Source organism: Cantharellus anzutake (genome assembly GCF_015039405.1).
Source record: "Cantharellus anzutake strain C23 chromosome Unknown EI90scaffold_6, whole genome shotgun sequence".
Lineage (NCBI taxonomy): Eukaryota > Fungi > Basidiomycota > Agaricomycetes > Cantharellales > Hydnaceae > Cantharellus > Cantharellus anzutake.
This window is the reverse complement of record NW_024066956.1, coordinates 212,287-238,524: the sequence shown is the minus strand read 5'-3', so window position 1 is coordinate 238,524 and position 26,238 is coordinate 212,287. Positions and strand designations below refer to the sequence as shown.

The 26,238-nt window shown below is 49.4% G+C and overlaps 9 protein-coding genes across 9 annotated transcripts; 3 read left to right on the top strand and 6 right to left on the bottom strand.

Moving 5' to 3' along the window:
• Positions 1–426: 426 nt before the first annotated feature.
• EI90DRAFT_2907581 (uncharacterized protein) lies at positions 427–1,999 on the bottom strand (the record flags this gene model as incomplete). Its single annotated transcript, XM_039054287.1, has 4 exons — positions 427–938; positions 1,001–1,268; positions 1,327–1,833; positions 1,886–1,999. Coding segments are annotated over 4 exons (1,401 nt in total), but the record flags the coding sequence as incomplete, so codon positions are not given.
• A 766-nt stretch (positions 2,000–2,765) lies between these two features.
• On the top strand, positions 2,766–3,071 carry EI90DRAFT_2907177 (uncharacterized protein; the record flags this gene model as incomplete). Its single annotated transcript, XM_039054279.1, has 2 exons — positions 2,766–2,890; positions 2,942–3,071. Coding segments are annotated over 2 exons (255 nt in total), but the record flags the coding sequence as incomplete, so codon positions are not given.
• EI90DRAFT_2251981 (peptidase M24, structural domain-containing protein) lies at positions 2,967–4,945 on the bottom strand. The gene is made up of 10 exons (XM_039052767.1): positions 4,831–4,945; positions 4,680–4,773; positions 4,527–4,622; positions 4,407–4,470; positions 4,322–4,353; positions 4,238–4,266; positions 3,906–4,183; positions 3,690–3,850; positions 3,418–3,635; positions 2,967–3,361 (listed from the first exon to the last, which is right to left on the bottom strand). Exons 2-10 carry the CDS (start codon positions 4,758–4,760, stop codon positions 3,142–3,144), a joined length of 1,179 nt encoding a protein of 392 aa, XP_038921156.1. The 5' UTR covers positions 4,761–4,773; positions 4,831–4,945; the 3' UTR covers positions 2,967–3,141.
• EI90DRAFT_2253521 (uncharacterized protein) lies at positions 4,884–9,717 on the bottom strand. The gene is made up of 4 exons (XM_039052768.1): positions 9,505–9,717; positions 8,715–9,450; positions 8,555–8,661; positions 4,884–8,499 (listed from the first exon to the last, which is right to left on the bottom strand). The coding sequence occupies exons 1-4, from the start codon at positions 9,679–9,681 to the stop codon at positions 5,008–5,010; spliced, it is 4,512 nt and encodes a 1,503-aa protein (XP_038921155.1). The 5' UTR covers positions 9,682–9,717; the 3' UTR covers positions 4,884–5,007.
• Positions 9,718–10,149: 432 nt separating this feature from the next.
• EI90DRAFT_3151068 (SH3 domain-containing protein) lies at positions 10,150–11,571 on the top strand. The gene is made up of 5 exons (XM_039065699.1): positions 10,150–10,410; positions 10,471–10,745; positions 10,804–10,943; positions 10,991–11,268; positions 11,328–11,571. Exons 1-5 carry the CDS (start codon positions 10,392–10,394, stop codon positions 11,360–11,362), a joined length of 747 nt encoding a protein of 248 aa, XP_038921154.1. The 5' UTR covers positions 10,150–10,391; the 3' UTR covers positions 11,363–11,571.
• EI90DRAFT_3143982 (S-adenosyl-L-methionine-dependent methyltransferase) lies at positions 11,490–12,571 on the bottom strand (the record flags this gene model as incomplete). The annotated part of the gene is made up of 9 exons (XM_039065080.1): positions 11,490–11,571; positions 11,626–11,692; positions 11,753–11,824; positions 11,929–12,026; positions 12,078–12,150; positions 12,210–12,273; positions 12,327–12,354; positions 12,405–12,470; positions 12,528–12,571. 9 exons carry the CDS (start codon positions 12,569–12,571, stop codon positions 11,490–11,492), a joined length of 594 nt encoding a protein of 197 aa, XP_038921153.1.
• A 352-nt stretch (positions 12,572–12,923) lies between these two features.
• EI90DRAFT_3143981 (cytochrome oxidase assembly factor) lies at positions 12,924–13,692 on the top strand (the record flags this gene model as incomplete). The annotated part of the gene is made up of 4 exons (XM_039065079.1): positions 12,924–12,941; positions 13,004–13,318; positions 13,372–13,538; positions 13,590–13,692. The coding sequence occupies 4 exons, from the start codon at positions 12,924–12,926 to the stop codon at positions 13,690–13,692; spliced, it is 603 nt and encodes a 200-aa protein (XP_038921152.1).
• Positions 13,693–13,739: 47 nt separating this feature from the next.
• EI90DRAFT_3143980 (uncharacterized protein) lies at positions 13,740–15,067 on the bottom strand (the record flags this gene model as incomplete). The annotated part of the gene is made up of 4 exons (XM_039065078.1): positions 13,740–14,219; positions 14,281–14,570; positions 14,667–14,828; positions 14,920–15,067. 4 exons carry the CDS (start codon positions 15,065–15,067, stop codon positions 13,740–13,742), a joined length of 1,080 nt encoding a protein of 359 aa, XP_038921151.1.
• A 1,019-nt stretch (positions 15,068–16,086) lies between these two features.
• Positions 16,087–19,134, bottom strand: EI90DRAFT_3279217 (peroxysomal citrate synthase). The gene is made up of 14 exons (XM_039066655.1): positions 18,746–19,134; positions 18,460–18,632; positions 18,147–18,394; positions 18,063–18,081; positions 17,870–17,963; positions 17,566–17,805; positions 17,454–17,488; positions 17,267–17,383; positions 17,060–17,108; positions 16,888–16,995; positions 16,776–16,798; positions 16,583–16,701; positions 16,403–16,506; positions 16,087–16,342 (listed from the first exon to the last, which is right to left on the bottom strand). The coding sequence occupies exons 1-14, from the start codon at positions 18,829–18,831 to the stop codon at positions 16,285–16,287; spliced, it is 1,473 nt and encodes a 490-aa protein (XP_038921150.1). The 5' UTR covers positions 18,832–19,134; the 3' UTR covers positions 16,087–16,284.
• Between the last annotated feature and the right edge of the window lie 7,104 nt (positions 19,135–26,238).

Sequence of the window (26,238 nt, the reverse complement as noted above, 5' to 3'; positions counted from 1 at the left end):
TGCATTACTCATGTCGCACTAGGACAAGCAGTTTCTCATCACTGTTTTGGGACGTCACACGTTGTGATAAGCATCTAATTTTCCTTCCCCATTGGTATCCTCCGTTGTGACCACCGAAGTGTCATGGACTGCTGCACTGTCGGTGATGGCTCCTGCTGAATGCAAATTGTCCTGCTGAAGCGAACGTCGTTGACTGTCATCTGAGGCTCTGTCACCTTCCACTGAGCGAACGCTCGACTCTCCTTCCACATCTTTGGCGGGTTGAATTGTGGCCGCCGAAAGGTTGTGGATCTCTGTCCTGTTCGCCACAACATCAACGTCTGTTGCGTTTGGATTATCTCGTTGAAGTGGACGCGCTTGTCCCTGCACAGATTCTTCGCTGTCTACGCGACTACCCTCCTCTACAAAGGATAGCTGCTAGGGATATTAGTCAGCTACCAATGTGTATCTATGCACCTTCATTCGTACCTGTGATCCTTGTACTCTGCTGCCGTCCCGGCCGTCCCCGTCTGCCGGTGCGTATGACGAGCGGATGTTTTCCTCTTGGTTATCGGTGTCCACTTGATCACTAGGAGTAAACTTCGTCGTGGAACCCGGAGGTGTCTCATCTTTCTCGGCAGATGTGTTTACCGGTCCTCCAGACACATCGTCCACACCTGTCGCCTCTGGCGTCTTCATCAGACCCTGTTTCGTTGTTTGTGATCTCCCTGCAGGAAGAGTCAGGTTCAGCACAGGTTGGGAAGGGTACGATTTCGAAGGAGATGTAGGAGATCTCTTGGACGGCGACAATGGTGGGAACTGAATGTTCATCGACATTGACTCCCATGCTGAACCTTGAGTGACACTCATGGTACGCGCAACGCGACCAACGTCTGTGTGAGGGTCCAGGACTTCTCTGATACCTTCAATGTCCAGCTTTTTCGGTAGAGTCATTGAGACTGAATACGTGACCCAGGTGTGCGTCAGCCGCACGCTTGACTGAGAGTCATTCAAGACCTACTGCTTTGAAGCGTTGGCGTGACGATATAACCATACTTAAGGGCATCATAGTTACAGACTTCTTCCAAGCTTTGTCGTGTCCCTCCAGCATCGAGTCCGAGCAAGAAGCTGCGGTCAAGGCTAGATACAGTCTTACGGAAGGTGTTCTCAAGAGCCTTTTTGTCTGACGTATCATCAGATTCATAAAGACTGATGGTCAACCAAGAAGGAAGATGAGCACAATGCCACAAAGGTCGGATCGTGGTATTGCGCCATCCTTCAATTAGGACCTGAAATTAACAATTGAGACAGGTGAGATTGAGATGCGCAGTGTGCCTGCCCACTTACAATCTTAGAGAAGTCATCTTCTGATACAAAAATATTTTCTAGCTCAAATGCCCTTGCGTTCACAGCAAAAGGTGCGAAATAAGGATCGTCTTCATCCAATCCTTCACAATTATCGATGATCCGATCCATGAGCTCCATACTATACTCCACCTGAATTCTACTTTCTTCCACTGTCCGTTTGTACTCTTCCGACCCTTCCTGCGTAAGAAATGGCTTTAAGCAGTCCAATTCTCGCTGGGAACAAGCCTTGAAGTAATCTTTCGCAGTCGGCCAAGGGCCACGGTCTATGCCCTCGATCCGCGCTCGTCCGTTAATATTCCATACATCCGTAGAGATTGGTCCAACTGCTGCTGAGCTTGGATCCTCCGGTAAAAGATGAAGACTCCCGATCTTGTCAAACCTAAGATGATACAATTCCAGAATCCAACGTGCGACTTTTGTCACGATGGCTTCTTTCTGCAAGGACGGAATTTCATGGTATACGCTCTGAAGATTTACGCCTTGCACCTGAAGGCGACTACATTCAGACTTTGAAGTATTAATGATAAACGACCCCCACCTTTTCCGTCGCAATAAACAGGTCATTCTCGTCCCCGTTATCGCTGTTGAAGCAGATGATCTTAGGAACAGGGACTGACGTATGATGAGCGAGATGCCGAATAGTAGCCACCTGCAACAGTATCTTAAATAATCGACAGTGCCCCGTAATGACAGAACGGTACCTCTGAGTTAACCACGGGCGGCGAAACGCTTGGGAAGAACACTTTGACGGACAACTGTGTCTGATCACTTAACGTGACGTCGTGGTGCTAGTGGGTGGTCCGATGAAGAGGAAGGGGAATTCAGCGTGGCCTGGGCGTGCATGTACATGGCCTTCTAACCTCGAAATCGATCCCTGAGCGTTTCCGATGACGAATGATTGACATTTAGCAACCAAGAGCTCTCGGAGGCGCTCACATTGGGTGATATGTGCTACTCGCCTCTGCTAAGCTTCAGCACACGCGCAACATCTTTGCCAATGGCTTTCTCGATGAGCAATTTAACCCCATCGGGGTTGATCAGGAGACGGCGTGAGCGCTTGTGCTTTAACTCGTTGGTTGAGGCTGCGTTTAATTCACGATCGGGGCTGTTTCCACCGTTATCCATTGGATTTCCCGCAGCGCCTGCTCGATTTTACGCTGGGCGTGTGGCTGCAAGATATCAGGACGAACGCAAAGGGCGAGCGCACATGTCCGTGATGTCGATTCCTCAATGGGTTGTTGACCCGTGTTGCCGTCCGTTGCGAAATAATATTTTCACCAAGGCACGAGATCGAACCTCCGGGACGATCCTTAGTGTACAGCTCGAATATGGAGAACGAAACACAAGGATGGCACGAAGTGTACGCCCCAAGATTGTTGTTTTACTAGCGCAAGTGCCCATAATATCTAGACAGGACGATACGAGTCCCTTTTCTCACTGCTGACCATGCTCTAATTGCTAAGAGAGCTATCGAAGTCGATCCCGAGCGGCAACCACATCTAGCTAAGCGAACCCTTACGGTCGAAGGCAACGTTCTTGTTGCGTATGACGAGGTCCAACTTCATATTGGTTGTGACGCTGACCGGGGGACTAGGAAATTTTCTCTAATGACGGTCAGACTCGCGAGGCTGGTATCAAACTCATTCTTGGAGAGTGTTGAACTTGTTGCGCGGACGTTAGAAGCATTCGGGGATGACGCTGAAGCATCTAAATCGAACATTTAGCCTTTCTCAACGATCCTTGCGCGTGATTTGAACTAGTGATACACATATGGCTTCACCAGCCTGATATTGTTCAGTCAGCTGCCTTAGCAGCACCCTCTTCACCCTTATCATCCTTCTCCCCCAGCGCTTTAGTCAATAAATCCTTGAGTGCAGGGTCTGTCAGCTCCTTTTCAGATTTGACCTTCTCTGGACTATACCAGACAGGTGGTTCGGTGATAAGATATGGCCCTGTTGGAAGAAGTGCAAGTGTGAAGTGGAACGCGGCGACGAAGGTTCCCGGCAATGATTGCCTATGTTGGGAGAGTTAGCGCCCACCAATAGGATGACTGAGTAGCACCATGCTCACTGCACGTCGTATGCCCTAAGGAGGCCGTGCTTCTCAGCCTCTTGCACCCCGACACGTCCTCTCTTCTCGTCTTCTAGGTATCGAATGTTGAAAGGGAATGTACCAGCCTTCTTCTGGATCTCAGAGAACACGGCTCGCGAGGTCTTCAACTTGAGTTGATACGTAACATCAGGAACCCGTTGATAGATCGAAGTACGCTCATCTTTCGTCTGCTTGGGCTGGGGTAAAGTGTAAAATCTGCTGGACGCATCTTCAAGAAGACTCTCACTTGCCTTATTGTCCGATGCACTTGTTACGAGGATGTCCATTCCCCAAACTTCACCTTCCTCAAAAGTGCAGGTGTCGACACCGGATCGTGCGCCTTGATAAGCATCCAAAATGATACGTTTCTTTCCATCGACGACATTTCTCGATTGTTGGCACGAAAGCATCCCTGCGCGACGGTGGACTTAACAGGGGAAGGTGGCAGATCTGGCGGACGCTCGTACCTTCGACAGGCTTGCAGTTAAATACTGTTGCCACTTTACTGACGGCGTCTGTGACGCTCCAATTCCTCTCCCCAACCCTGATCAGGCGCGTCGCAATTTCTGCAGCAGTCCACGCTGCTTTGAGGACGTCCGCTCGAGGGCCCGTCACTGGGTTTTCGATTGAAGCACCAACCACAATGGTCTCTGCATGAACGGACGCAAAACCATCAACGTGAGCCCCAACGTGGATCTTGACAACGTCGTCCTTTGCGAGTTTCAGCCCTGCTTTGATATCCGAGCTGTGATGAAAATTCGAATTAGTGCTCAAGTGTAAGAGCAAGATGATGACTAACGGGAGAGGGGAAAAGTGAGAAATGATATTCTAGGGGAGCCCGTAAGCAACATTATCGCTGGAAACGCTCAGTGCTGCAACGAACGTTCACTGAAATTGAGGTTGGGAATGCGATTCCTTTAGGACAGAGTCAAGCGAAGAAAAATGAGCATCCGACACGGAATAAATGCCTTTGGTAGTCTTTTCGCCTTTTTGAGATTTAGTTTCTAGGGTACTGAGGCCGCTTTCGATGAGCTGGAAGCCGCCAGCGTAATGAAAACTGGCTGATGTTAATAATTCCCCGAACATACCTTGTCACCTTCCACACAGAGATCGATCACCTTTGCTCCCTCAACAGAAAGTTCTATCAGCTTCCTGACTGTTTGAGCCACAATCTTAGCGGCAGCCTGATGATCCAAACAATGTAATGTTCAATGATGTGTTAGGGCGGGGACGTGTCTAACCTTATAATTTTCCAATTCGTCTGAGGGCGAGGATCCCGTCTTAGATGATTTGCTAGTTGTAGCAGCTTTGGTATTAGCCATGCTCAACAGAGGGCTGTTGAACGTCAGGCGACTGTCAACAAAATTGAATCCGCACCCGGCTGGGTCTCACCAATCACTGGCTAAGTGTTTGAAAATTTGCGTTTTCTCAAGAAGCGGCTCAAATTTTTCAAAGCAACAATGAGAGCTCCATGACAATCAAGTTATAACCCCAAACAGGAAAGAAACAAAGAGAGTGACAAATGGACGAGCGCAATGTCAATAGAGTCCTAGGAATATATAGAAATCATCAAGACGGTTTTGTAGCCGGGGGCGTATCAGTTCGAGAGGTCGAATTTGCAGATGATGGCAAGAGATGATTTGGGTCGGGAGACTGCTGCTGAGCAAGACCACCAAACATGGAAGTACGGTCGCCCATTCCTTGAGACAGTCCAGGAGACGTGTTCAACCCGTTCATGTTCGAGAAGTCTGGCATTGGGCTTCCGAACCCTCCCCAGGATTGGCCTGTCATCTGAGGAGGTATGCCGTACATCGACATCGTGTTCATTCCGCCCCACATTGCAGGGGACGTCGAATGCATAGCAGCCATGGGCCCCCCCCTGTCAGGAGCCGTCCCAGTGACAGATCCCGCCTGCGAGAATGCCATCATCGCATTACGATAAGCCTCCGCCGCTGCTTGCTGAGCCATCATTTGCATCTGAGGCATCTGAGGCATTCCCCACGCAGGTGGATAGCCGGTGAAGGAAGGACTCAATCCTCCACCCATCATAGGATTGCCCATCATACCCATCATCATCGGGTTCATCATCGGATTACCCATCATCATTGGATTCATCATCGGGTTCCCAAATTGACCGAGCACTTCAGGACTCATGCCCTGCTGCTGGGCATATTCAAGCTGTTGGCGCTGAAGCTCGTCAATCTTTCGTTGTCGTTCCTCCGCCAAGCGACGCTCGCGTTCACGTTCTGTGAGGGCCGCGCCAACCCCTCCTTCGCGTTTCCTTTCCCTTTCATGAGCTGTGATAGCGCCAAGGAGACCACTCTGGGGGGGCGGAGGCTTGTTTGGAACGTGTACATAAGAATCTCCGTGTTCTCGAGCGATCTCTTCAATGCGTTTGGCTGAGCGATCTTGTTTGTCCTGAAGACCGACTTGCAAAAGACCCTGAGGGGCGAAAGCCTTAGTCATGGTTTCACTGGGCTCCAAAGTGACAAAAGTGTCTCTGTTGGACGAGACCGGGGGCCCAGCGTTGCCGGCCTTATCCGTGTCTAGCACCGAGCTCCAAAAATTGTTGCGCGGTGGATGACGCTCAGTACTAGAGGGACGAACTGGGGTATCTGCACGAAGTCGGGGAGGGACGCTTCGGTGCTCGTCTTCATGGTACGTGCGAGGCCTGGACTCATCGGGATGTGGTGAATTGCGTGGCCGGAGGGTAGAATTCTGCTGATCGTTTGTTGCACTCCCAGTGCGTGGAATGGAGGGGAGGTTTCGAGCTCTGGAACGCGGCTGGTCATCGCCGTAGGAACTGACCCGCACTCCAAACTCATGCATACCACCGGCGCCAGTTATGTGATTCGGTTGTTGAGCTTGTGGAGCATAGAGGGTGTGGGGTTGAGAGCGAATGGCAGGTCCTGGGGCATCCGTAGGACCCCGGGCTGGTTCGGCATCTGATCCGTCATCATCGTCTTCCTCCTCATCCTCCTCCTCCTCCTCACTACTCTCCCAGGCACCCTTGGTGGGGGCCTTCCCACCCTTGCTAGGGAGACTTGAGCGCCCAGGCTTGTGAGCCGCAGCCTGTGACGCGGCGATACTAGCTTGCGCTTTCGCTTTCCGTTCTGCCGCTTGTTTAGACGCCGCGAAAGAAGAAGGGTAAGGACTGGACTCGGTCGCGTCAGACTGTCCGAAGTTGGCTACAAGTCTTATGTGAGATGCGTGGGGACCATCTCCCGGCCCTGGCTGTTCCGAGCGCGCGTCTTTCGCGAGCGGAGCTTCAGATCGAGTGTCTTCTTTCTCAACGAAAGTAAGCGCAGCGAATGCATCTGCGCCAAGATCATTGCTCTCATCATCAGCGGGATAGACCTGAGAAGTCATGGGGCGTCTGTTCGAGGAAGGGTTACTTGAACGACGAGGGACCGGTCGCGCGCCTGATGGCTTAAGGGCTCGGACAGTGAGAGCGGGATCTGCCGTGGAATCTGCCGCTATTGAAACGGAATCTGTATTTGGTGGCAGTGATTTGAGAGAGCCGGTTTGGAGGTAGGATGGGGGCAATGCAACAGGTGTGGAGTTGGTCAGTGGAACGGAGACGGAGGATGAGGTCCCTGGAGTGATGGGCTTTTCGTCATCCTCCAAATCCGAATGATCTATGCTCGAACCCTCCAGTAGCTTCTGCGCAATATATTGCGCGCCAGCCTCATCCATGTAACCCTCTTCTTCCGCAATTTGACGCCTAAGTCTTTCAACTATGCTTGGTCCCTCTGGTGTTGGAGTGATTGTATACTCAATGGGCGTTCTGGGTTGCTCTGGAGGTGCCGGAAGATTCCTCGGTACACTTTGCGGCCTTGAATTTCCTACCGTAAAATGATCTCGGCGGTCACTTTGCCGCCGCGACGTCGAATGGCTGTCGTCAGACAGGTGGGAGCGAGCGGGGAGTTGATTTGCGGCCTGTGCTTCCGCTGAAGGGGAGAGGATGCGCGTTGTCCGCATGGGTGATGGCGTCGATTGGGGTGGTGAACGAGGTGGAAGGCGAGTGAGTGATGGTGAAGGCGAGCCAGGGCTTCGTAATTGGACCCCAACACTTCGAGGCGAGCCTTGTACCAAGTCTGCAGGACTTCCATTGGGTAGGAACGTAGGAGAGTGGAATCCAAGGGGAGAATCTGTCCTCTGGGCGCCAGACTGAGGAGAATACTTTTCAACCGTCTGGGTTTGGTGGAAAGAATGTCGAGATGACTGTGTAGTGAGCGCAGGCCGTCCAGGCATTGCTGGACTGGACGGTGTCCGGGTGTCCGAATGGAGGGTCGAGGGTGATTGACGCGGTGGAGACTGGGGGTGGGATGTGATTTCTGACTGAGGAAGTTGAGCTGTTGGAATGACCGGAGACGGTACAGCTGCTACCACAGGCGTTGGGAAAGTTCGAGCGGAGACGTTGCTGTACGATTCAGAAGTCCGTGGCGAATGGATAATGGTCGTTCGGTCGAGCCTTTTTTCGGAATACTGATCGCTATCCACGATATGGGACTCAAGACGCGGAGGCTCGACATTAAAATAGGACTCGTCACTGAGACGCTGAGAAGAGTCGTGTTTCGGCGACTGTGGAGGGCTAGATTTGTCCAAAAGTGTGATGATGTGCTCCAATCCGCTCTCTTCGTTCTTAGACGTTGGACTTAGTACAGGGTTTGTATTTGATCCTGGGTCCCGTACAACGTCTAAATTAGCTTCCAAATTTCCGGGCTTCACCATAGTTTCCGTTGGAGGTATGTTACTGTTAGTTCTGATATTCTCCTCGATAGGCGCAAGTGGGGTCCTTAAAATTTGCTGCGAGAACGATGGTGACGACACCGCAGGTAGCTGGGGTGTGTCGAATTCTAATGGTGGCAGTTGCATGGGGATTTGTGTCACCGGTGCAAGAGCGGCGGTGGGAGGAGAGGGGGTTGAGAGGGTCCGATGAGGCCCATGTAACCTCATCACCTTTTGACGAACAATCTGGGTAAAACTCTCCCGTACAACTGTCATTCGATCAATCATAGGGTTCACTGTCTCAGCTTCCTCACGGAGTAAGAAAAGGTCCTAGCAGAGGGAGCAAGATAAATAAATGACACGGTGACGGTGTAAGCGGACTCACATCTCTCCGGTCGCCAATAGGATATGCAAACATAGGGGAAATGGGATTCAAAGGATCCCACGAATATCCATGCGGCCTCCCGTGTAGTCCAAATGCATCGTGCAATGCTAAAGAATAATGAGCAAGCACGTACGGTCGTCTACAGCAAGACTTTGCATACCAACAAGCCATTTTAGCATCTCTAGGGGAGGTGGTGTATCTGACTCGAACTCAGGCATGATGAGTAGCCAACCTTCACGGTTCTTCATGGTATTCGCTGCATCTTGCGGTCCGATCATCCCTTCAATCTTGATCAAGGTGCTCATGCTAATGAGGTCTACTCTCTCCGGGTAAACTGCGAATGCATACGTTACGTCCGTGATGGTGAGAAGGGGGGCTTTACGATCTTTCAGCTTGTTAGACGAGTAGATTGCAATGCTCGCCTGCTGCTTGGTGGAATCTGCTGGAACGCTGCCCCCGTTTCCAAAGAGGGTGGAAAAACGACTGCGCCTCACATTGATAGGGGATGACGATCGGCGGTTTTCATTGTCGCTTGACCCTGAACCCATGCTAATGACAACCCACACTCGCTTCCAGTCCGTCTGTCCCGCTACTCGAACTTTCGTCCAACCTTCCATTTTGCCTTTGACAAGGGCTAATTGCGGCTCCTTCCAGACGCCATGAGAGTCACATAAAGACATACGCAGGAGATGAGCGGTATAGATCTCCTCGATGCGTGCTCTCTCCCAAAGAGCGAGTCGAAGGGCAGCGATCCATGAATTGAGGGACACGCGATCGCCGCAACCGAAAGAAATGAGATTTAATCCTGCGGTGTTCAAGGTGAATGCATCGTTGCAAATGCGTGCTGGCGAGTTGCCGATAGGTGGGATATGGACTGGTCCGGTGACTTGCATAAACTACGCAAGGGTATTTAGAACAGCAACGGAATTCAAGGTAATGGGGACCCTTACAGCATCGGTGACATTCACGTATGTAGGAGGTGCTTGGCTGCCACGACGGCGTGCGTCTTCAATTTTTAACATGTCCCAAACACTCAGGGTTGTGCCTCCAAGTTGGGCCCAAACCTCGTGCCAGTCGCCATCTCTACTTGACCTTGACCCATCCGTATTACGTTCATTACAACGCATTAACGGTCCCGAAATGTAGATCTTCCTGGAGTCTGACGGACGGATATTTTCTGTTAGTTTAACTGAAGCAAAGCTCGAGATTAAGACGCACGAGCAATGCTAAGAGAGATCAAGGACCTCAGCTCCGGATGAAGAGGGCGCCTTGGAGGCGCAGCCGTTCGGTGTGATGCATCGGGAATTTGAGTGGTTGTATCAGGGAATGATGGAATTGTTGGCTGTAATGCATCCTGGGGTGTTCCTTGGGCGGAACTTTGCAATGCAGAATCTTGGCGAGGCGGTGAGTGGTGTTCTACAGATACTGAAGCCCGATTGGGGTTTGCATCTACAGATGGCAGGGCAGTGCTTGCCCGCTGGGACGATGTTCCGAGCTCTTTGGATGGCGCTATCTGGGAAGATAAGCAAGAATATCAGGTTTGGAAAGCTCCAATTACACGCAATAGTCTAACCTACATTATCGTTTGCCGAGGACGCGGGGGGTTGTTTTCTGAAAGAAAAGAGCGAGCTTCTCCCTTGCTGCTGGGGTGGTCCTGGGCGCTCTGGTTGCTCACTTGTGAACTCCTTAATCGGAGGCTCGACGGGCTTTCGAGTAGGGGGGACAAAACCCGTCTCTCCAACAAACGCCTTCCTTCCCGCAGGGGGGCTAAAGCTGGGACTCGCCATAGGGTTCTGAGGCAGTACTGTGATGTCGCCCATTGATTAGGCACGTGCTGATGCGAATCCGGTCCCGTGGTGTCAGTGCTGCACCCACCATCGCACAATACTTTGTAATATTCTTGCCCCATCCAATCTAGAAAACCTTCAAGATAGCGATGGGTGCCTCTACAAACGCTGATGCATTCGACTTTCTAGTGGAGCAGATTAAGACTAATGTCAAGTTCCTGCAGACCAAGGGCAGGCTGTCATCCGATGCTGCGCGACAGGTCGAAAACCTCCTGGACACCGGCAACACATCCACTCCTTTCCCATCCGAAAAGGCGACTCCGTTCACACCCACAATTGCTCCGGCTCCTGCACCATCGCCTGCACCTCAGGTCCGCCGTGTCCGAGCCCTGTATCACTATGATGTAGGTGGCAACTATCCACGTGCCATCCCTCCACATTCCAACCGATGTTCACACATAGAACCCAGGAGACCTCTGTTTCAAAGCTGGAGATATTGTTGAACTCACTCCCAGGCCTGACGATAATGACGATTGGTGGACTGGTAGCTTGAACGGTCAGACGGGGCTGTTCCCTTCCAATTACGTCGAAAAGATGCAAGCGTCACCTGCTCCCCGGCTCGAATGGGATACTGATCTCCTTTCCTTAGAAACGACAGTTCGCCACCGCCGCCTTCTGGAGTTTACTCCAGCACACTGGTTCAGACAACATACACATATAGTGAGAAACCCGGACCTCCGCAGCCAGTGCACGCGCCCCCTTACCAAGCCTCAGGACCTACTTACAACCCTCCGCCTGGTCCGTCTAGCACCACTGTGGTTGTGCAACAGCCAGACGGGGCACCGGGGAAGAAAAGCAAATTCGGCAGACTGGGCAGCACTATGGCCAATTCCGCCGCTGGCGGTGTTGGGTTTGGTGCCGGTGCCGGTGAGTCGGCTGAGCCTTCAGGCCTTTCATCAGCGCACTGACTTCAGCCTTCCTGCTAGCCGTTGGGAGCGGTATCATCAACGCCATCTTCTAGATTCAGCACAGTCTTCATCACATTTCGCCATTTGTTGGACGCTAATCAATTATATCACTTTCTCTCAATCATTTGTACGATCGATGCAGTTGATCCACCTTGGCACCATATATTCCGGTGGCTTGTGTCATTTTTTTTGGAAAGCCACTGTGGATATCGCGCTTCCTGTCTGACCTCCAAACGTAAATGTTGGGTATTTGATTCTGGAGCTGCACGAGCACCTCATCCTCAGATTCTGTGCATTACCGGCAGGAACAACTCACTGGAAGGCCAGTCTTAATCCTTCATGGGTGAATGCTGCTATAAGTTCGTCTTGAGTAAAGTTACATGCTACAGGATTATCCCTCGATTTAGCCAACGATTTACGTGAGGGAATATATGTACACTGACAGGTGATGATGAAGTAGCCTCCCTCTCTGAGGGCGTTACTCGCGCGTTCAGGATATAGCTTTAATGGTCCCCCTCAATAGTTTGATCTGCCAAGGCTATAGCATCATAGGTCCCTTTATCCAGCAAAAGATCCCAGTCCCCCCCTTGTCCAGCCATGCCCGGGAGTGGTGGTGGACAAGGATTCTCTCCTAAGAAATTGAAGGTCTCGAGCGCTATTGATTGGATTGGATTGCGCTTAAAGGCAATCGCGCGTGCAAGAGATGTTGAGCTGGGACTATTTGGGTTTCAGCAGGTGGGGATGAAAGGATACGAGTTCAACAGGCACCTGTAATCTATGCCCTGGAGCCTGTTCGGTTCATACCCGGCATCGGCAAGTGCGAACAGGAGAGATCCGTTCCCTTAGAAGACTTATAAGTTGGCTTAGTAGAAAAGCTGGTCGGATATATCTCTGGCTTACCTGTTCCGATGTCGAGGCAGTAAGGCAGGGACGACGGTGGGATATTGGCTAGACACCAATCCACCTTGACAATTTCATGAACAAGTTGTCACTTGTTGAGTGTCCTACAAGCCTCACTATTTTCTCCACGCTATCCCTCCCGAACCTAGAGAGTAATGAGAGCCATTTAGACCGATTAGTGGGTAGGTGACGCACCAAACTTCGCCTTCGTCGCTAAACTCTTCGAAATTTCTCAACTCACGAGTGTACACTTCCTCCCAGCTTCAACGATTTCGATCGTTAGCCGATTCATATTTCGTAAACGCATTAACAACCTACTGTTCTTTAGTCCCTAGCCTTGAAGGCTGAATCTCTGAGGCCATTGACGGAATGGAGCTGGATCGGGATATACTGTGAGCTTGGGCGCCAAAGATCGAGACCGGTTTTCCCACGCGATCCAAATCGGAAACGGCAACAAGCAGGCGCATGCTAATGCCACACCTACGGCCTAGGACGCCCTTAGCTTCGGCGTGCCGTCATTTTTTATTCAAGTCCCGCAATGAGTATATGTTGAACCCCAAAAAGAGGGTTGCGTTACATTCTCTGGCTTCCACAAGGCATATCAGCACATCCCATCCTTCGCAAAACGAGTCGACTTCAGATGCCCGGCCAAGGAAGAATCCAAATTACCCAGATCCCCGTGTGGTTTATAGGGCGCGGAATAGAAGTCTCTTGATGTACACCTCCGCCATAGTTAGTCTCGAAACTCATTCAAGGAACTCCATGTTCATTCCTGTCTTTCCACTGTCATGAAGTTCATTACTTCCTTAGGGCTGGCGTATGCAGCCGTCCCCCTATACCGAGCGTTTTGCTCCGCGACCGGTTTTTCGGGTGTTCCTGTAACAGACGCCAGATTCGGAGCGGAACGTCTTGTCCCGGTTGAGAAAGCTAAGCGAATAAAAGTCCACTTCAATGCAGACATTTCAAAGTCTCTGCCTTGGTCTTTTACTCCCCAACAAAAATTCGTTACCGTGCTACCTGGAGAGACAGCCTTAGCATTCTACACTGCCAAGAATACTTCGGACACGGACATTATAGGGATTGCTACATATAATGTCACCCCAGCCAAGGCATGTATGTCACTCGCTTCTGATACATACCTTCAATCATACTCTTCTGTCAGGTGGCGCCGTATTTTGCTAAAATAGAATGCTTCTGTTTTGAAGAACAGAAACTCCTCGCTGGCGAGGAGGTGGACATGCCCCTGTTCTTCTTTATAGATAAAGACTTTGCTGATGACCCTTTGATGCGTGACATCGATGACGTCGTGCTGTCATATACCTTCTTCAAGTGAGTTCAGTTATATTGTTATATGGTTGTCTCATTGAAATCATTTGTCAGAGCGAGGCGCAATGAACGCGGCGTATTGGAACCTGATGCTGATCAAGCAACTTTGGATAAAGCAACTGGTTTTTCAGAGATTCAAAAAGTCAATTCAAGCTAATCTATGGTGTACACATCAGCATTCCCAACTCCCGCTCATAGACGATGTCAATCTCCACCCCTTTCTTTTTTGAATTCTTCTACGTATTTCTCTTCTGCCTCTCCCTTGGCGACAACAACAAAACTTAAACACCCGTCTTTCGCCTCGAGACCATCCTGTACGCCATCCTTCACGACGCCAGCCTTCAGGAAAATCTCTGCCAGGGTAAGCTTCAGTCCTACTTTCAACAGCCTTTGCGTCCGTGTGACAGCATAGACTGAGACATTATCCCACTTGTACTCTCCTTTGACATCCCAGGCTGGAGGTCGTCCATCTTCAGGAAGAACTTCGCGCAGTTGGTCACGGAACGTCGAATGTTCAGGGAATTGGGAAATGAAGTCGGATTCTTTATATTGGTGATAAAGGAGGTATATTGGGAAGAGGATCTGTGTTGTCGGTGTGTATGGTCTGGGGCTACTCGGATCGAACTGAGGGACAATTCGGATTTCGTTGGGCTGACTGCTCTTGCTGAACGTCAAATGCCTGGCCTACAAAGCGGCATCATCTCACGGACGGGGCATGGGGTATTTCTGACCTGACCGTACTTACTGCGCATGCGAGCTTCAATAAATCCAACTCTTTCTTTGCTTCTTCAACCTTCCGATTTGCTTCAAGCTGCTTCTGGTTTCTCTTGTCGTTAGTTTTCTGTATCTCCCCGGATAAATCCTTGACAGCTGTGTTTGATGGGTCAAACTCCAAACATCGTTGACAAGCCTTCAGAGCGTCGTCTAACTTGTCAAGTTTCAAAAGCGCTTTCGCACATCGATACAGTGCCTTTGATGACTTTGGGTTGAGCTTCAACGCCTCGTTACAATCCTTCACAACCAGACCATAATTTTCTGTCACCCAGAGAGGACCCCAGGAAATGGAAAGAAAGGAGTTCTTCATTGAGACTTCAGCAAGGAATGGAAAGAAGTAAGGGTCTAAAAACGTACGAAATTCCAAATTGCAGGCTGCCCTGTTGCAATACAGCGCCTCCAGCAAGACAGAACTCGTGGGCCCCGCCTCTACCCCTTGTGAATAGAATGAAGCGGCTTCTCGATACCGCTTCTCCCTGAAATGTTCGTTCCCCTGATTCTTGAAATTCTCCGCTCGCTCTGATAACGATACCACCCAGGAAGCCCAAAACCAAACAGACATTAGATACGATGCGATGAAAGGGAAACAAATATTGCCCATCAGACTCACCGTCAGGCGGCCCTTCATGTACCAAAGCCTGTAGAGCAGCCAACTGTGGATTATCTTCATAATTTTTTGGAAGTTCTGTCATAAACAACGGTGTATCGTTCCATTTCTCATCGGACACCGCCTCTCGCTCGTGGGGACCAGAAGCCATGGTATGGTTCCACGCTGAATTCACAATAGCCTGCACTAGGCGGCAAATTCCCACGTTCATGGCTTCGCTCATAAATCATCGTGAATACAAACTTGCTGAGGGCGGCCTGACACTGCTGTGATGTCCGACTCTGCGACGAATCCGCCGAATGACACACTCCTTAAAAGTTGTTGCGCTCGCCATACATGCCGCATTTAACGTATTCATTGAAACTTATGTAGGTTTACTCGATCGTCCCGGAAATCTAGCATTATCAATGTAGCACGTTCCCGGCCAAGTTTCGTGCGTTTCAGGTCCATCACTTGCATGTATTTCCACACAATGTCGGTGCATGACGTTCGCCCTTGAACATGGAATAATATTCGAAAAAATGTCTTTTCCCGATTCATCGGTTGCATCCTAGCTGTGGCCATATGGAGGGAATCCGAGTCCTTTCGGATGGACTTGGGACGCAGGATTCCATCTAGAAGGAAATTGTGGCGGGTTCCACTAGAAACTACACGTCAAATCTGGGTATCTTGTTAATTCTCGCCACTTTTCTGCAATGACAGCACGCCATTCAAAACTGGATGCCTCTTCAGCCAAAGCTGAAGTTACTAATCATGCCCATCCTGAATCGTAATAGCAACTTTCAGGTCATGTCAAAGCAGCCCCTGAACCACGATCAAAGTTGGGCATTCTCCTGGGGGGGGAACTTGCTTTTGGAGTCTCGACTTAGTGCTAGGCCATCGCGCCGCGCCTATCCTGAACTATGACAAGCGATGACTCCAAAAGTCTTGACTCGGAGAATGAATGCACGCAACTGACTACGCTTTTTGGTCCTCTGACCCCAGGTCCATGATCAGTAGCCACCCCTTCACAGTTCCATGCAAACACTTAATGACGAGGCACTCAAAAGGTTTCAGTCAGTACAAGCATCCCCATGCTACGGATCTGACTAAACATGCTCTACATATATACGCGATGCTGACCTGGATGGGTTCCATTCAAGCATATTCGATCCTCCAGCCAACACTCCCGGGCCAACTCAATGCAGGATGCCGTCCAATCCACACACAATTAATTGTCTCATAACAAGCAATGTTAACGACACGGGGGACGAACCCAAAAAAAAAAAAGCGGGATGGAAGGCTACATATCTACGAATAGTCGCTAAAACAGTGCAATGCGTTCGAACGCCTCAGTAGCACCTTTTTCTGGGAAAGAAAAGAGAGCTTTTACAGCTTGCTCTTTCCTTGCCCAACGTAATCAGCCAACCTCGAACGTTTGCTTTGCCTAAAGAAGAAAAAGGATATCAATAGGAGACTAGCAAAAGCAGGAGAGGACACTACTAACCCAGAGTGTGCAACAGCCAAAGGTGTATTCTTCCTATCCACTTCTTTAGGTTCCTCTCTCTTATAAATCGGCACATAATCACGCTTGCCAGATCCGAGATAAATCTAAAAAAAGAAGAAAATACAAAGCAAAAAATTTGTCAAGCCCAGCAAGGAGAAAGAAAAAGAAAATCCAACCAACCTGACGAGGACGCCAAATCTTCACGCCACCTTCTTGGTGCATCATCTGTCTCCAATGAGCAAGCCAACCCACCACGCGCGGGACGGCGAAAAGAACCGGGAAGAAATCCATTGGGAAACCTTTGGTTGAGGAATTGGCAAGCAGCAACACGATCAGCGGAGGTTAGATTCTTCCAAAGCAACAAGCGACTTACCCATTGCGCGATAGATCAGCCCACTGTTAAAAACGAAGATCAATGCAAATGACGTCGTTTAGCCCATCGCAATGCCATGCCATGGCAAACGGGTGAAAAAAGGTGAACGCACCTCCAGAAATCAACGTTCGGGGCAAGTTTACGCGAGACGAAGTACTCATCCTTCATCGCAACGTCGTGAAGAGCCATAGCAGTTTCCAATAGCTCGTCTTTTCCAGTTCTATGTGTGCGTGTGGAAATATTTTGGTCAATAAGGATGACGCAAACGAGACTCCCCCCCTTACACGGCGAAAACCTCATCAGCAATGCGTCGAATGATAAACGACCGAGGATCTGACTATAGAACATAAAATCATAACCAGATAACCCAGTTAGGACATCAAAAACCATGAGCCGAGGAAGACGAACCGTCTTGTAAACGCTAAAAGAAGTTCATCCACAAGAGACTTAACGTTCTGCCCTCACCCTCGAGGATACCAGTTAGCACTCACCGGTGCCAAATCCTGATAGGACCCTCTCGCGTTTCTTCACGGCTGCGATGTACGCCGGTACGTTCGCTGGACTGCCAATGGCGACAAGCATACGGATGACAGCCTCATTGGCCCCACCTAAAACGCGAGAAGCAGATACATACATAAGAAAATCCGGTATGAAAAAAAAGCAGAAGGGCAGACGAACCATGAAGAGGGCCATAAAGCGAAGCACACCCAGCACTACATCCCACCAAAAAAAGCACATCCACCAATCAGCACCATAATTCACCCAAGGAGAATAGTTTTCCCTTGCTCACGCCACAGCAGAATAAGGATCCACCAATGAGCTCCCCGTCTGTAACACCGTTGTACTCGACGCGTTCAACTCATGATCCGCATGCAATATGAACAGGACATCCAACGCCCGTTCGAGGACAGGATTAGGACGATATCGTTCCTCTCCCAATTTATCTAATTGATAGAGGAATGAACCTGTGTAGGAGAGACCTGTTGGTGGGGTGACGAAGGAGCGACCTTGACGGACTCGGTACGCCATTCTGCGATGAAGATGGTTTATGTTTTTGGCACAAAAATTCCAAATGGGGAATGAAAAAAACGTACGCAGCGAGAGTAATGGCTTTACCGATGAGTCGGTATATTTGTTTATCCATATTGGCCAGAGATGCCTGATCCGTTTTTGTGAATAGCGCTTGACCTACCACCGGATGAAAGAGACGTCGATTTCAAGCAAAGGTCAGTACGTGCGATCACGCCCTACATTCTCGCGAGGTATGCGAGGGCAAAGAATTCTCACCTTGTAACGAAGGATTTGCCTAATTGAAGTGACGTGAATTCTTCCAGAACAAGCGTCAAGGACTGCGAGTCTAACACTACTCACCTCCTCATAAAAGCTCCCCAACGCCGCAAACGCACTGCTCAAAATCGACATCGGGTGTGCATTGTACCGGAACGATCGGAACAAGTTCTCCGCATCCGCATGGACGACGCTATGGTGCATGACTTCATGTTCGAACATTTGGAGTTGCGACTTGGGTGGTAACTCTCCATAAATAAGGAGATATGAGACTTCTAGGAAGTTGGAATATTCTGCGAGCTGTTCGATGGGGTAGCCACGGTAGCGGAGGACTGAAGTTAAAGGAAATGGTGACCGTTTCCAACTGAGGAGTCGTAGCGAGGCGAATCCTGCTCACCTCCGGCCTCGCCATCGATGTAGGTGATCTTGGAGGTGATAACAGCCGTATTTAAGAAGCCCTTGTCATGAACTTTAAGACCCCTCTCAGTCTCGTTCTCTTCTCGTTCACCGGCTTTCCTCGGAGCTTTGACCTGCTTGAACGCTGTCGCAGGAATGGCATTATTCTTAATACTATTGCATGTAAGTCGGAAAACCGGAATAGCCGGTGACGCCCCCGCGAAGAGGTAAAGGAAAGGAGCTTAGTACTCGAACGTTTCATTCGCAACGAACAAGCATGAACGTACGGAATAGAATACGTCTTTCCGGTACGCTCATCGATGACGGTGAGCGAATCGGAAGGTTGCTTATGGAGAGGGGCTTTCGTAACCATGATAGTATCGAGGAGCAGAAGCAAGGCGAGGAAGCACAGCAAACGCTAGGCAGGATCCCAGAGCAAACACTAGGTAGAAGGGAGAGTAACGACGCGTGTTACAGTAATTATTGTGGGGGGTGGGATTGATGTTGGCGCGGTAAAGTACCCGCGACCCAACGCTCGGCATACAAATACATTTTTCTCAGATCCCCAACTTTTTTGGTGACGAGCCACTCAATGGGGTTCAGGAAGGGAAGAAGCCGGAATTCACATGATACGATGTGATCGGCTCGGAAGGCTCTTGCACGCTCAACGACGTGCTTTGATGGAGAATGCCGGGTATCGATTTTGTCTATTTGTCTATACAAGTCATTAATTTGAGAACGCTCTGTTTTATCTGTCGCTGACGAGATTCACGCTCGTAGTTTGGGAAGAAAAGAGGAGAGTGGCAGAAAGGAAAAAAAGAACAAAACTGCGGCACTCAGGATTCCCATGTAGTCTCCTACCATGGTACTAACTGAGCAATACTCGGCTTAACTTCGCAGATCAGACGGGATGCGGTGCTTTCCGAGTCCTATGGCTGCAGATGGCACAGTCCATATCCCCACGTCTGATGAATATCTATACTGCTAGTGGCAGTCCGTTGTTAGCGTGGGTGCGGTCCTCAGGACAGCTGAGACGAAGGAGGGTTAGAATTCGTTGGGGAGACCTATATCTACATGCTTTTCAATTTTGTCTGTCAACCCCCCAACAGTATACATATTCATCGGACGTGGGAATATGGGTTGTGCCATCTGTGGCCATAGGACTCGGAAAGCACTGCACCCTGTCTGATCTGTGAAGTTAAGCCAAGTACTGCTCAGTTAGTACCATGGTAGGGGACTACATGGGAATCCTGAGTGCTGCAGTTTTTTGTTCTTTTTTTCATTTTTTCCCTTTCTACCACTCTTCTCTTTTCTTCCCAAACTGCGAGTGTGAATCTCGTCAGTGACACAATTCATGGGAATTCTGCAAATGTATTGACCTCTTCTCTGCACATGTCCTTTCTGGCTCATTTTTCCCACTACTTCGTAGCGGTGTAGGAGAAATAACGGTCACACTATGGAAACCCATTATGGAAATATGCCAGATAAATCACAAAACCTCATACGACAAGTAGATATGAGAAAAACAGAAGGACACGAATTTTTACGAATTTTTACGAATTATTATGACTATACGCGATAAATTGAAAGAAAGAAAAATAGCAAAAATACTTCAAGCTTACCATCAACGAGACGGAATTCCTGGGGGAATTTATAGCAAATATTAAAACAAGAATTAGGACAATCGACCAAGATTTGACTATAAAAACAATCAGAGAACCTCCACGGAAACTACTTTCCCACGTCTGCACATGTAGCCAAGGATGGAAGTACCACGGAACAAGGATTTCTCAGGAACTAATGCAAAATTCAAAGTCGTGTTTATAATAGGAAATGTAGATGTCCCCCAAACGGACCCAATGAGAGTAATTACAGGGGAAACTACCCATAAACGACGGAGATATGACTAAAACTCCTGCAAAACGAGGACAATATCTAAAAGGCAAGCGCGAAAATTAACCAGTAACGACCGAGACAAGCTTGATAGGCCATTAGAAAGGAAGGGATCTAATCTTAATCTTCCCAAATTTTCATAATAAAAGGATCATGCGTTAATGAGATATCCAATAACGGGAATAGCGACATCAAAAGTCCGAGCTCAGGGAAAAGACGATGTTTGCGTAGGATCCATAATTAAAACATACAACGAAATTTACACGGAAATTATGAAAAATGGGGAACTATAGTTATGCAAATTTTCAGCCCAAACGGTCCAGCCGTTGTGAAGTTATACCCATGACGGGAATATAGAAATCCGCATCATGTGTAATGACACGTGAGGGTGGCGATGCGCAGGGAACCGGCCGTTGGAACCGAGATCTGCACTTCGGCAGATTGCGAAGACCAATTTCCATCCAAATAAGGAAGAGCCCGGTCAAAACAAAGCACGGAAAGTGCAAAACAACCTTAGATCATGAGGGAAAAATCTGAAATAAATCACAGAAGCCCATATGAAAGAAATAAAAACCTGCGCATATCATAAATCCCGAACAATTAAATGGAAACGGCGCCCGCATACGAACGACTATGGGAATGACGCATGTGATTACCGAATGTGCACGCGAACTTTTGCTAACTCAACGAATACCAGGAAATAGGACACAACCTTAGTACCATTGGAAAGGTGGGAATAAATGAAAATTTATGATACCAAGAACGTGAGAAAACATCCAGAAATGAATGAGATATAGGGACATGAAGTTAGAAACCTGAAAACGCGCGGGAAAACAGCTTCAAGAGGTCCAGAGTCCTAAATAAAATACATAAAAATATGATATCTTCAAGGACGACCTACTACAACAATGAACAATACATATGGAGGATTAGGATGTGATAATACAAAGGGGAATCAGGGAATATGAACGAAATTCACGAAAACCACTAAACTACGACAGACCATGGCGGGAATTTTAGGGAATGATATTCTAATGAGGTGGAGAGCTATAACACATTCGTTTGAGTAATTCTTGACTACTAGCAACTTTTTCTTTCAGTTTTAATCTCAGTTTAATCCCATTTCACGTGACTAATCAGGTGGATCCGCGCGCGCCTCAGAGGAGGCCATCTTGTTCTGCACTGTCGCAGTGCGGATGGAACAAGACGGACGAAACCCTCCTCCGGGCCCAAACTTGGTCTCAGACCAGCTGCGGGAAGAGACAAGTTGCATCCGGGAGCGAGATAAATAGCGCACCTTATCCACTCCCCACCTGCCTGCGCAATCGTACTACAACGTCTAACTGGTAAGTTAACGGTAGTGCGATGAGGCTTCTAACCGTGTGTGCTGGCCCTGCTCCTCAGGCCTGCACACGGTTATCCCTGCTCTCGCTATCCACTAAACGCGCGCTTACTCTTACTTTCATAGTTCTTAACTGAATCTCCGCGCTTCCCACCTCCTTCCCCATCGCCTCCGTTGCATTACATCATTTTTTCACTTGCTACCCCCTCCTGCATTTGCTATTAATGTATTTAATTAACGTACAGCTCGCATCGCTGGCGCACAATCATACGCATTGCAGGTCCATATGGACCATGTCCACTAACTCATGGACCGCTCACGGAACCGAACTGATTAGACCTGAATAATTCACTCATTTACCATTTCAGTCTCATTTTAACTAAATGTCACTAAATAAAAATGGAATAAATCAGCTGAAGGTCTCAGCACAGCCATACGCATAGTAATGCGAAGTTTGAATTCAGAATCATTGAGTCATAGCAAATTTAATGGTATATATAGGGAATTTGAAATAGGTAACTGCGGCAAATGCAGCACAGCTGTTAGAACGCGGGGATTCGGACGACTCCGGAGTGGAATCGGAGACTTAGCATGGAAGGACCTCGGCCTCAGCGACTCAGGTGGAGCGCTGTGCCATTGCTGGTTGTCCTGGGGGTCCCTAATTTCGGATCTAGCAGAGGGAAAGTCTCTTGGGGGATTCAAGTCGATTTCGGACTGAGGTTACAAGTTACTAGGTACATTGTATATAAGGAGGGGTCCGGAATCAAAAGGAACAAGGGTAGGACAAAAGGAGACAAAGGGAGATGGAAAGAGGAACAACACCGAGGGTCAAGTGTTTGACTCAATGGTGTTTCCCAAAGGAGGAATGAAGGGCCAAGGCCCAAGAAGGAAGGAAGGAGGATGGGAGTCGGGAATGGCTAGCTGACTGAATAGAAAGGAAGCAGCAGCCCAAATAGGAATGAGGGAGAATAGCGGAATTGAAATGGACAATGCAATAGTTGCAAGGTCCGGAGTAAGTCCGGAAAGTCCGAACTCGGAGGTTAAATTCCGGAATATTGGCAAAGGTAATTAAATGGAATGAGCTAACCAATACAATGGGTATAAGCGGAGGTGGGGTCAAAGTCTGAGGTCGGAGCTAAGACCGGAGGTTCCGGAGACGAGACGTGAACGGGATACCGGAGCGGAGGTCTGGAGTCGGGAGCATAGGTTTTGCGTACTCATCTGGAAGGTGTCGAGGTTGGGGTCGGACCCGGAATGTTCTGGAGTTGGACTGAAGGTGGTGTCCAAGCCGGAGGTGGGATAACCTCTTGGGAGTCGGCAAGGAGAAGGTGACGGAAGGGAAGTAGGGCTCTGGAAGTCGGAGTTCGGAGTTCCGGGAGCCCGGAGCGGAGGTCGGGATTGTATGGATATGACAGCAGCCAAGTTCTAATTAACCATTAAAATAGCTTAGGCGAGGGAGGACAATAAGGATTCTAGGCGCAGTCTGACCGCAGTAGAACTGCAGTTCAGCGCAGCAAAAGTGCAGTAGAACTAGAGCGTGAAAATTTCATTTTTTATTCAGTTTGAGAAAAATACACTGTAAATAAATCCTGTAAATAGAAGGTAGAGCGTGAAAAAGGAAGGCGACCCAAGGAGTATAAAAGGGAGACCCTTTCTGCGACTTTTCACCCCCCTTAGAGAAGTAAGAAAATAGAGTATTATTTTTCTCAAGCATTTCTGGTTGTCACTCCAGTGCGAAAAAGTGATATACAGTTAAGATTGCCACTGTAGTAAAAGGCAGCAATTAAGGAGAGAAATATTAAGTAGATATTTCAACAGGAGAGCTGGTTAACACTCCAGATTTCAAAGTGTAAACACAAAACAGTTATCTTGCTACTGTTAAAACAAGCAATAAAATAAGACAAAAATAAAACAAACCCAAGGGACACTCCAGACACAATCCAAATTCATTAACTGAATAGAATCTTTGAAACTTCACCAAGTAGAAGATTAAATTCAAGTTTAAATCCAAATTAAACAACGCTACACAGAATTACACCTAGACAAATTAAGAAATTTCAATAAAGAAACAGCTCCGCAGGGCTTGGTTTATCTGTAAGTCAATTCCCAGGAACTTTAAAACTAACCCATAAAAATAGAATTAGCCAAAACACTCGGATTGGTACTATATTTACAATAAATAACACTAGTACACTTCCCCATCCTAACTAAAGAACCAGGGAACAGCTTGGTGGTGGTCTCGTTTGAACCTCCCAACTGACCTTCCTTCGTTCTCTCCTTCAGCGGGTTCTGCACATTTAGGCCCCACAAGTGCTGTTCACAGGATCCTTTGTGGCCTAGGGTCCTGTCACGGCCGTGCATTCCGGCCCGTTAGCTGCCCGTCCCGATGCCGCCCGAGCCCATTACCGCTATGCGAGCGTGAGCGTGAGCCCTGACCTCAGCCCTATCCTTCATGAGGACTCCCTGCTCACTCCCCCACTTGCCCCTAGGCTCCCCTGCACCTGGCCGACTCCCCCACAGCCCCACCAACCTTCCCGCCCCGAGTCCGCCTCCGGCACCATGCCCAGCGCAACTCCCCTACCCCGCCCACTTGGCCCCTACAGGGCCGCTATCATCCCCGCGCCCGACTCCGGCCCAACTCCGAGTCCAGCGCCGCTACGATACCATCGCCGCTATCGCGGCCCTACGCTCTTTCCTTTATTTATCTGTTATTGTTTGTTTTGACCCTCGGTCATTGCCGGCCACTATGCAGCCAACCCCGCTCCTTATCCTTGTTTGCTTCCGGACCCTTCGGCCTTTGGCCCGGGTCCGCTTCCATTCATTTCTTCCTCCTATATATATCCTGTATGATACTTTATTGTACCTTAGCTCTAATATCAATGTGACCACGACCCCTAAGTCCTGACCCCAACAAGGCAACCCCAGTGAGTCCGAAATGAGGGCCAAGAGACAGCTAGGGGGCACAGCACTCCCTTTAGAGTTGCTGAGGCCAAATGCCCTACCCTCGGGCCTTGTCTAAGGCATCGCGGCCATCACGGCCAATAGCGGCCCGCATCGGCGACCTTCGGTGCCGACCCCGGACCAGTGTCTAACAGATCCAACACACTGACCTGCATTTATTACAATGCAATCTGATGGCTCACGTCATGAATTACAACATTGCGACGCCATCCATGCTATCTGATCACCGAATACCCCACTGACACTCCTGTGAATATGAACTTTGATATCACTGGAGTTGTTCCACGATCAATGATTGATTCTTCACAGTAACTAGATCCTTCGGTCCTCCTGCATGCCCTGCAACACCATTCTCTCTTTGCTCAAAATGTGAATTTGCGTTCAAATTCCCTGCTTCACCATCTGACTCACAACCTGAAATAGAAAAAGATTTGAGATAACCATGAAGTCTCTGCATGAACGTGCCAACATGAAGACAATCACGAGACTTACATAGTCATACAACATAGGAGAGTACACACCCGAAGGCTCCCTGGCCTTGTTAACTAGAAATGGCTGCCGTGCAGCCCTGACCTTGCTTGTGATAAGGCTTCCGCATGTGAGGTTAACCGCCACAGTGGGTATGACCACGGTTTAGAGGCCGAATTGGAAGTGATGCAAATGGAGTTAGAGGAAGCCATAGTGTGTGCAGGAAGAGTCACATTTCAAACTGAGATTGGAATAATGAGTGAAGAAGAGGAATGTGCAGTGTTAGTACTCACAGAGAGCCGACTGGGTGTCTGAAGTCTGAGCTAACATAGTCATACGAGGGGTCAAGTGATTTGTCTCATTGCAGTGGTACTACAGCGGAAGTGATTGTCATATTGGGAAAAGAGGACCTGTTAGACACTGGTCCGGGGTCGGCACCGAAGGTCGCCGATGCGGGCCGCTATTGGCCGCGATGGCCGCGATGCCTTAGACAAGGCCCGAGGGTAGGGCATTTGGCCTCAGCAACTCTAAAGGGAGTGCTGTGCCCCCTAGCTGTCTCTTGGCCCTCATTTCGGACTCACTGGGGTTGCCTTGTTGGGGTCAGGACTTAGGGGTCGTGGTCACATTGATATTAGAGCTAAGGTACAATAAAGTATCATACAGGATATATATAGGAGGAAGAAATGAATGGAAGCGGACCCGGGCCAAAGGCCGAAGGGTCCGGAAGCAAACAAGGATAAGGAGCGGGGTTGGCTGCATAGTGGCCGGCAATGACCGAGGGTCAAAACAAACAATAACAGATAAATAAAGGAAAGAGCGTAGGGCCGCGATAGCGGCGATGGTATCGTAGCGGCGCTGGACTCGGAGTTGGGCCGGAGTCGGGCGCGGGGATGATAGCGGCCCTGTAGGGGCCAAGTGGGCGGGGTAGGGGAGTTGCGCTGGGCATGGTGCCGGAGGCGGACTCGGGGCGGGAAGGTTGGTGGGGCTGTGGGGGAGTCGGCCAGGTGCAGGGGAGCCTAGGGGCAAGCGGGGGAGTGAGCAGGGAGTCCTCATGAAGGATAGGGCTGAGGTCGGGGCTCGCGCTCACGCTCGCATAGCGGTAATGGGCTCGGGCGG